At 59.8% G+C, this 9,760-nt stretch overlaps 1 protein-coding gene across 1 annotated transcript; it reads right to left on the bottom strand.

Moving 5' to 3' along the window:
* Nucleotides 1-5,360: 5,360 nt before the first annotated feature.
* On the bottom strand, nt 5,361-6,446 carry LOC119961346 (glycine-rich cell wall structural protein 1.0-like). The gene has a single exon (XM_038788735.1). The coding sequence runs from the start codon at nt 6,444-6,446 to the stop codon at nt 5,361-5,363; it is 1,086 nt and encodes a 361-aa protein (XP_038644663.1).
* Between the last annotated feature and the right edge of the window lie 3,314 nt (nt 6,447-9,760).

Raw genomic sequence — 9,760 nt, 5'->3', positions numbered from 1 at the left:
GATGGAGCAGCCGTCACTGCCGGGTATCAGCAGAGATGGAGCAGCCGTCACTGCCGGGTATAAGCAGAGATGGAGCAGCAGCCGTCACTGCCGGGTATAAGCAGAGACGGAGCAGCAGCCGCCGGGTATCAGCAGAGACGGAGCAGCAGCCGTCACTGCCGGGTATCAGCAGAGATGGAGCAGCAGCCGCCGGGTATCAGCAGAGATGGAGCAGCAGCCGTCACTGCCGGGTATCAGCAGAGACGGAGCAGCCGCCACTGCCGGGTATAAGCAGAGATGGAGCAGCCGTCACTGCCGGGTATCAGCAGAGACGGAGCAGCAGCCGTCACTGCCGGGTATAAGCAGAGATGGAGCAGCCGTCACCGCCGGGTATAAGCAGAGATGGAGCAGCAGCCGTCACCGCCGGGTATCAGCAGAGACGGAGCAGCAGCCGTCACTGCCGGGTATCAGCAGAGATGGAGCAGCTGTCACCGCCGGGTATCAGCAGAGACGGAGCAGCAGCCGTCACCGCCGGGTATAAGCAGAGATGGAGCAGCCGTCACTGCCGGGTATAAGCAGAGATGGAGCAGCAGCCGTCACCGCCGGGTATCAGCAGAGACGGAGCAGCAGCCGTCACCGCCGGGTATCAGCAGAGACGGAGCAGCAGCCGTCACTGCCGGGTATCAGCAGAGATGGAGCAGCAGTCACCGCCGGGTATCAGCAGAGATGGAGCAGCAGCCGTCACTGCCGGGTATCAGCAGAGACGGAGCAGCAGCCGTCACTGCCGGGTATCAGCAGAGATGGAGCAGCCGTCACCGCCGGGTATAAGCAGAGACGGAGCAGCAGCCGTCACTGCCGGGTATCAGCAGAGACGGAGCAGCAGTCGTCACCGCCGGGTATAAGCAGAGATGGAGCAGCAGTCGTCACCGCCGGGTATAAGCAGAGATGGAGCAGCAGCCGTCACTGCCGGGTATCAGCAGAGACGGAGCAGCAGCCGCCGGGTATCAGCAGAGACCGAGCAGCAGCCGCCGGGTATAAGCAGAGACGGAGCAGCAGCCGTCACTGCCGGGTATAAGCAGAGACGGAGCAGCAGCCGTCACTGCCGGGTATAAGCAGAGACGGAGCAGCAGCCGTCACTGCCGGGTATCAGCAGAGATGGAGCAGCAGCCGCCGGGTATAAGCAGAGATGGAGCAGCAGCCGTCACTGCCGGGTATAAGCAGAGACGGAGCAGCAGCCGTCACTGCCGGGTATAAGTAGAGATGGAGCAGCAGCCGTCACCGCCGGGTATCAGCAGAGACGGAGCAGCAGCCGTCACTGCCGGGTATCAGCAGAGACGGAGCAGCAGCCGTCACTGCCGGGTATAAGTAGAGATGGAGCAGCAGCCGTCACCGCCGGGTATCAGCAGAGACGGAGCAGCAGCCGTCACTGCCGGGTATCAGCAGAGATGGAGCAGCCGTCACTGCCGGGTATCAGCAGAGATGGAGCAGCCGTCACCGCCGGGTATCAGCAGAGACGGAGCAGCCGTCACTGCCGGGTATCAGCAGAGACGGAGCAGCAGCCGTCACCGCCGGGTATCAGCAGAGACGGAGCAGCCGTCACTGCCGGGTATCAGCAGAGACGGAGCAGCAGCCGCCGGGTATCAGCAGAGACGGAGCAGCAGCCGTCACCGCCGGGTATAAGCAGAGACGGAGCAGCAGCCGTCACCGCCGGGTATCAGCAGAGACGGAGCAGCCGTCACTGCCGGGTATCAGCAGAGATGGAGCAGCCGTCACCGCCGGGTATAAGCAGAGACGGAGCAGCAGCCGTCACCGCCGGGTATCAGCAGAGACGGAGCAGCCGTCACTGCCGGGTATCAGCAGAGATGGAGCAGCCGTCACCGCCGGGTATAAGCAGAGACGGAGCAGCAGCCGTCACCGCCGGGTATCAGCAGAGACGGAGCAGCAGCCGTCACTGCCGGGTATCAGCAGAGATGGAGCAGCCGTCACCGCCGGGTATAAGCAGAGACGGAGCAGCAGCCGTCACTGCCGGGTATCAGCAGAGATGGAGCAGCAGCCGCCGGGTATCAGCAGAGACGGAGCAGCAGCCGTCACTGCCGGGTATCAGCAGAGACGGAGCAGCAGCCGTCACTGCCGGGTATCAGCAGAGATGGAGCAGCAGCCGTCACCGCCGGGTATCAGCAGAGACGGAGCAGCAGCCGTCACTGCCGGGTATCAGCAGAGATGGAGCAGCAGCCGCCGGGTATCAGCAGAGACGGAGCAGCAGCCGTCACTGCCGGGTATCAGCAGAGACGGAGCAGCAGCCGTCACCGCCGGGTATCAGCAGAGACGGAGCAGCAGCCGTCACTGCCGGGTATAAGCAGAGATGGAGCAGCAGCCGTCACTCCCGGGTATCAGCAGAGACGGAGCAGCAGCCGTCACTGCCGGGTATCAGCAGAGATGGAGCAGCAGCCGTCACTGCCGGGTATCAGCAGAGATGGAGCAGCAGCCGTCACTGCCGGGTATCAGCAGAGACGGAGCAGCAGCCGTCACCGCCGGGTATCAGCAGAGACGGAGCAGCAGCCGTCACCGCCGGGTATCAGCAGTGATGGAGCAGCAGCCGCCGGGTATCAGCAGAGACGGAGCAGCAGCCGCCGGGTATCAGCAGAGACGGAGCAGCCGTCACTGCCGGGTATCAGCAGAGACGGAGCAGCAGCCGTCACTGCCGGGTATCAGCAGAGACGGAGCAGCCGTCACTGCCGGGTATCAGCAGAGATGGAGCAGCAGCCGTCACCGCCGGGTATCAGCAGAGACGGAGCAGCAGCCGTCACTGCCGGGTATAAGCAGAGACGGAGCAGCAGCCGTCACCGCCGGGTATCAGCAGAGATGGAGCAGCAGCCGTCACCGCCGGGTATCAGCAGAGACGGAGCAGCCGCCACTGCCGGGTATAAGCAGAGACGGAGCAGCCGTCACTGCCGGGTATCAGCAGAGATGGAGCAGCAGCCGCCGGGTATCAGCAGAGACGGAGCAGCCGCCACTGCCGGGTATAAGCAGAGATGGAGCAGCCGTCACTGCCGGGTATCAGCAGAGATGGAGCAGCAGCCGTCACTGCCGGGTATCAGCAGAGATGGAGCAGCAGCCGTCACCGCCGGGTATCAGCAGAGACGGAGCAGCCGTCACCGCCGGGTATCAGCAGAGACGGAGCAGCAGCCGCCGGGTATCAGCAGAGACGGAGCAGCCGTCACTGCCGGGTATCAGCAGAGACGGAGCAGCAGCCGTCACTGCCAGGTATAAGCAGAGACGGAGCAGCAGCCGTCACCGCCAGGTATCAGCAGAGATGGAGCAGCAGCCGTCACCGCCGGGTATCAGCAGAGACGGAGCAGCAGCCGTCACTGCCGGGTATCAGCAGAGACGGAGCAGCAGCCGCCGGGTATCAGCAGAGATGGAGCAGCAGCCGTCACCGCCGGGTATCAGCAGAGATGGAGCAGCAGCCGCCGGGTATCAGCAGAGATGGAGCAGCAGCCGCCGGGTATCAGCAGAGATGGAGCAGCCGTCACTGCCGGGTATCAGCAGAGACGGAGCAGCAGCCGTCACTGCCGGGTATCAGCAGAGACGGAGCAGCAGCCGCCGGGTATCAGCAGAGACGGAGCAGCAGCCGTCACTGCCGGGTATCAGCAGAGACGGAGCAGCAGCCATCACTGCCGGGTATCAGCAGAGACGGAGCAGCCGTCACTGCCGGGTATCAGCAGAGACGGAGCAGCAGCCGTCACTGCCGGGTATAAGCAGAGATGGAGCAGCAGCCGTCACTGCCGGGTATCAGCAGAGATGGAGCAGCAGCCGTCACTGCCGGGTATCAGCAGAGACGGAGCAGCAGCCGCCGGGTATCAGCAGAGATGGAGCAGCAGCCGTCACTGCCGGGTATAAGCAGAGACGGAGCAGCAGCCGTCACCGCCGGGTATCAGCAGAGACGGAGCAGCCGCCACTGCCGGGTATAAGCAGAGACGGAGCAGCCGTCACTGCCGGGTATCAGCAGAGATGGAGCAGCAGCCGCCGGGTATCAGCAGAGACGGAGCAGCCGCCACTGCCGGGTATAAGCAGAGATGGAGCAGCCGTCACTGCCGGGTATCAGCAGAGACGGAGCAGCAGCCGTCACTGCCGGGTATAAGCAGAGACGGAGCAGCCGTCACCGCCGGGTATAAGCAGAGAAGGAGCAGCAGCCGTCACCGCCGGGTATCAGCAGAGACGGAGCAGCAGCCGTCACCGCCGGGTATCAGCAGAGACGGAGCAGCAGCCGTCACTGCCGGGTATCAGCAGAGACGGAGCAGCAGCCGTCACTGCCGGGTATAAGCAGAGATGGAGCAGCAGCCGCCGGGTATCAGCAGAGATGGAGAAGCAGCCGTCACCGCCGGGTATAAGCAGAGACGGAGCAGCAGCCGTCACCGCCGGGTATAAGCAGAGACGGAGCAGCAGCCGTCACTGCCGGGTATCAGCAGAGACGGAGCAGCAGCCGTCACCGCCGGGTATCAGCAGAGATGGAGCAGCCGTCACTGCCGGGTATCAGCAGAGACGGAGCAGCAGCCGTCACTGCCGGGTATCAGCAGAGACGGAGCAGCAGCCGTCACTGCCGGGTATAAGCAGAGACGGAGCAGCAGCCGTCACTGCCGGGTATCAGCAGAGATGGAGCAGCCGTCACTGCCGGGTATCAGCAGAGACGGAGCAGCAGCCGTCACTGCCGGGTATCAGCAGAGACGGAGCAGCAGCCGTCACTGCCGGGTATAAGCAGAGACGGAGCAGCAGCCGTCACTGCCGGGTATCAGCAGAGACGGAGCAGCAGCCGTCACTGCCGGGTATAAGCAGAGACGGAGCAGCAGCCGTCACTGCCGGGTATCAGCAGAGACGGAGCAGCAGCCGTCACCGCCGGGTATAAGCAGAGACGGAGCAGCCGTCACCGCCGGGTATCAGCAGAGACGGAGCAGCAGCCGTCACTGCCGGGTATCAGCAGAGACGGAGCAGCAGCCGTCACTGCCGGGTATCAGCAGAGATGGAGCAGCAGCCGCCGGGTATCAGCAGAGATGGAGCAGCAGCCGTCACTGCCGGGTATCAGCAGAGATGGAGCAGCAGCCGTCACCGCCGGGTATCAGCAGAGATGGAGCAGCAGCCGCCGGGTATCAGCAGAGACGGAGCAGCAGCCGCCAGCCTCTCACTCTGCTACATGGATGGGGGCAGGTTGGCCAATTCCAATCGAGCTGGGAAAACAGGAGGCTGGGAAATTAACGGATCTCCAGCTCTCCCCTAAACAACAAACAAAATTCAAGTAACGGAAAGGGAGGAGGTTGGATCTCAACAAGACCAAAGACTTAATGTCGCTGGTTGTAGGAGCTGCTTCCTCCATAGCCGCTGCCTCCTCATCCGCGTCTGTACCCACTGCCCCTGCGTCCTCCATAGCCGCTGCCTCCTCGTCCTTGTCTGTAGCCACCGCCCCGGCTTCCTCCATAGCCGCTGCCTCCTCGTCCGGGTCTGTAGCCACTGCCCCTGCTTCCTCCATAGCCGCTGCCTCCTCGTCCGGGTCTGTAGCCACTGCCCCTGCTTCCTCCATAGCCACCGCCTCCTCGTCCGGGTCTGTAGCCACTGCCCCGGCTTCCTCCGTAGCCACCGCCTCCTCGTCCGGGTCTGTAGCCACTGCCCCGGCTTCCTCCATAGCTGCTGCCTCCTCGTCCGGGTCTGTAGCCACTGCCCCTGCTTCCTCCGTAGCCGCTGCCTCCTCGTCCGGGTCTGTAGCCACTGCCCCGGCTTCCTCCGTAGCCGCTGCCTCCTCGTCCGCATCTGTAGCACCCGCCCCTGCGTCCTCCATAGCCGCTGCCTCCTCGTCCGGGTCTGTAGCCACTGCCCCGGCTTCCTCCGTAGCCGCTGCCTCCTCGTCCGGGTCTGTAGCCACCGCCCCGGCTTCCTCCATAGCCACCGCCTCCTCGTCCGGGTCTGTAGCCACTGCCCCGGCTTCCTCCATAGCCACCGCCTCCTCGTCCGGGTCTGTAGCCACCGGCCCTGCTTCCTCCATAGCCGCTGCCTCCTCGTCCGGGTCTGTAGCCACTGCCCCGGCTTCCTCCATAGCCGCTGCCTCCTCGTCCGCGTCTGTAGCCACTGCCCCGGCTTCCTCCATAGCCACCGCCTCCTCGTCCGGGTCTGTAGCCACTGCCCCGGCTTCCTCCATAGCCGCTGCCTCCTCGTCCGGGTCTGTAGCCACCGTCCGACCTTTTCTCGGCGTGCTCCACCCGGATCTGCCGCCCGTCCAGGGATTTCCCGTTCATCGCCTCCATCGTGTCATTGGTGTCCTCGAAAGTGATGAAGCCGAAACCGCGGGGCGCCAAGGTGTCTTTGTCTTTAATTACTCTCACCTCAGCGATCAGCCCGGACTTGGAGAAGACATCTTCCAGGGCCTGCTCGTCTGTGTCGAAGTTGAGGCCGCTGACGAACAACTTTGCTTCTTCAGTCATGGTGTTTGGAGATATCTGCCTGGGTCCCTGTTAGATTTGGCGCTGCTCCTTAAAGGTCCACATCCGCTGCTTTCCTCCGCATGCTGGCTCCTGGTTTTATTGTTAATGACAATCGATTAAGGGGCTGGTTTAGCACACTGAGCTAAATCGCTGGCTTTGAAAGCAGACCCAGGCAGGCCAGCAGCACGGTTCAATTCCCGTACCAGCCTCCCCGAACAGGCGCCAGAATGTGGCGACTCGGGACTTTTCACAGTAACTTCATTGAAGCCTACTCGTGACAATAAGCGATTTTCATTTCATTTCATTTTAATAAGAATAATCTTTGTTGTCACAAGTAGGCTGACATTAACACTGCAATGAAGTTACTGTGAGAATCCCCCAGTCGCCACATTCCGGAGCCTGTCCGGGTCACAGAGGGAGAATTCAGAATGTCCAATTCACCCAACAGCACGTCTTTCGGGACTTGTGGGAGGAAACCGGAGCACCCGGAGGAAACCCACGCAGACACGGAGAGAACGTGCAGACTCCGCACAGACAGTGACCCAAGCCGGGAATCGAACCTGGGACCCTGGCGCTGTGAAGTGACCACTGTGCGGCCCAACATGATCGTTGTCGCGATCATCATTACTGAGATGAGCGGCATACAATTCCAGATTTTGTTCAATTGAATCAAAATTCCAGCGGTTGCCGTGGGTGGGGTTTGATCCCCTTTGATGGCAGAACGGTATTTCACACTGGCCGGACAATTAACGGGGCAGGCAGTGTCAACTCGAGCGCTTCGGGGAGAGGCTGACGCTGCTCGGGGAGGGGGAGGGAGGGCACAGGCCTGGAGTTTCTAATGTACCGGGAGGGCGACGTGGACAGCCACTCACGAAGCTGCAGACCCGTGAAAAATAAATAGCAGCGGGAGAAACAACGCAAAGTGTGTCTGTGTTTATATTTATTTCAGCCTCGGACAGAACCAGAGGGGCTGGTTTAGCATAGGGCTAAATCGCTGGCTTTGAAAGCAGGCCAGCAGCATGGTTCAATTCCCGTAACAGCCTCCCCGAACAGGCGCCGGAATGTGGCGACTAGGGGCTTTTCACAGTAACTTCATTTGAAGCCTACTCGTGACAATAAGCCATTTTCATTTTCACTTTCTGCCACAGATTGAGGTTGGAACAAAGATGTAAAAAGTCCACCCGGCCAATGGGCCTCCCTCCCATCCCCGCCACCCGTACAGCCACCCGGGCAGCCAGCTGTATAAATCCACGCCCTGATTGGCCCCGAAATGGGCTGAATCACCGGCTCGACTGTCAAAGTCGGCAGCGGGCTCGCTGACTGTAATGTGGCGCGGGTTCACCATGAGGGTGGGGATGTGCGGCCAACGGCTTACCCCAGGATTTCAGCCTCTTCCGCACCCGGATCCCGCCCGAGCAACGGGAAATTGACGCCTTTGAGCCTGGCCGGTGCCCGTCTGAACAGTCCGTCCTGATGTTAAAATGGAACTCCAGTCATCCCCCAAATTGATCTAAAGAGTCACAGAGTCTTTACAGCACAGGAGGCTGCCCTTCGGCCCATCGTGTCCGTGTCGGCCATCAAGCACCTATCTATACTAACCCCATTTTCCAGCATTTGCTCCATTGCCCTTGTACGCTTTCTTTGCACCTTTTCAAGGGCTCGTCTAAATACTTCTTAAATGTTGTGAGGGTTCCCGCCTCCACCTCCCTTTTCAGGCGGCAAGTTCCACATTCCCACCTCCCTCTGGGTGAAAAGGCTTTTCCTCAAATCCCCTCCGAATCTCCTGCCCCTTACCTTAAATTCGATGCCCCCCCTGAGTTATTGACCCCCCTCTGCTAAGGGGGAAACGTTGCTTCCTGTCCCTCATCATTTGGAACCTTCTGCGTCATTATTCCAGATTTGATCTGAATTGAACTTAACTTCCCCCAGCTGCCATTGATGGGATTCGAACTTGTGTCTCTCGCCTGTCCCCTGACAGCATTAACCTGAGATCTGGGACCGTTACCACTCGGGCACCATTCCCCCTTCACACAATGGTGGCCTATAATACAAGAGCAGGGAGGTTATGTTGGAGCTGTATAAAACACTGGTTAGACCCCAGCTGGAGTACTGTGTGCAGTTCTGGTCACCTCACTATAGGAAGGGTGTGATCGCACTGGAGAGGGTGCAGAGGAGATTCACCAGGATGCTGCCTGGGCTGCAGAGTTTCAGCGATGAAGAGAGGCTGCATAGGGCTAGGGTTGTTTTGCCTGGAGTGGAGAAGGCTGAGGGGGGTGGGGTTCCCGATCGAGGTGGATAAAATTATGAGGGATGTGGACAGGGTGGATAGGAAGCAGCAGTTCCCCTTCGTTGAAGGATCAATAACGAGGGGGCACAATGCTAAGTTGAGGGGCAGGAGGTTGGTCGAGGATCTGAGGAAAATGTTTTCACCTAGAGGGTGGGGGGGGGGAATGTGGAATGTACTGTCTGGGGAGGGTAGTTCAAGCAGGAAACCCCACAACCTTTAAAAAGATGTCTGGAGGAGCTCCTGAAATGTCAGAATATTCACAGATATGGGCCAAGTGCTGGAAAGTGGGATTCGTGTGGATTGAGTGTAGTTTTGTCAGTGCAGGATTGGATGGGCTGAAGGGTCCCTTCTGTACTTTGAATGCTCAATCGCTCTGCCAAACTGGACACAATAGTCCAGCCGAAGCTTGCCGCACAAGCATTAACGTAACCCCCTTCCGTTTGCACTCAAAGCCCCGAGTAATAAGGTTTAAGAGTGCTGTCTGCTTTATTCACCAATCTCTGAGGTAATTTAGTGAATGGTCCCAGGTATGGAGGGATCGTCTTAGGAGCAAAGGTTAAACAGGTTGGGACTCTACTCATTGGAGTTTAGAACAATGAGAGGTGATCTCATTGAAACAGACAGGATTCTTAAGGAGCTTCACAGGGTAAATGCTGAGAGGATGTTTCCCCTCATGGGAGAGTCTAGGCCCAGAGGGCATCGTCTCAGAATAAAGCGGTACCAATTAAAGCTGAGATGAGGAGGAATTTCTCCTGAGGATTGTGAGTCTTTGGAACTGTGGGGACATTGGGGAACTGTGGGGACAACCGTGTATTTAAGGCTGAGATAGATTCTTGATCAGTGAGGGAGTCCAGGCTTACGGGGAAAGGGCAGCAAAGCGGACGTGCGGAATGTTAAACCAGCCATGATCCTATTGAAATGAGGAGCAGATTCAAAGGGCCGATCTCCAGTTCCTATTTCTGACGGTTCTTACGAGCACATCCTGCCACCTTCGAGGGTTTGCCCTCTACCCCCAGCTCCCCATCCC

This window comes from Scyliorhinus canicula, unplaced genomic scaffold (assembly GCF_902713615.1).
Source record: "Scyliorhinus canicula unplaced genomic scaffold, sScyCan1.1, whole genome shotgun sequence".
Taxonomy (NCBI): domain Eukaryota; kingdom Metazoa; phylum Chordata; class Chondrichthyes; order Carcharhiniformes; family Scyliorhinidae; genus Scyliorhinus; species Scyliorhinus canicula.
The sequence above is the reverse complement of the archived record's forward strand: the minus strand, read 5'-3'. Positions and strand labels throughout refer to the sequence as shown.

What these genes read in the sequence shown, in the direction of transcription:
- LOC119961346 (XM_038788735.1), bottom strand. Translation starts at nt 6,446, where the DNA reads ATGACTGAAGAAGCAAAGTTGTTCGTCAGCGGCCTCAACTTCGACACA.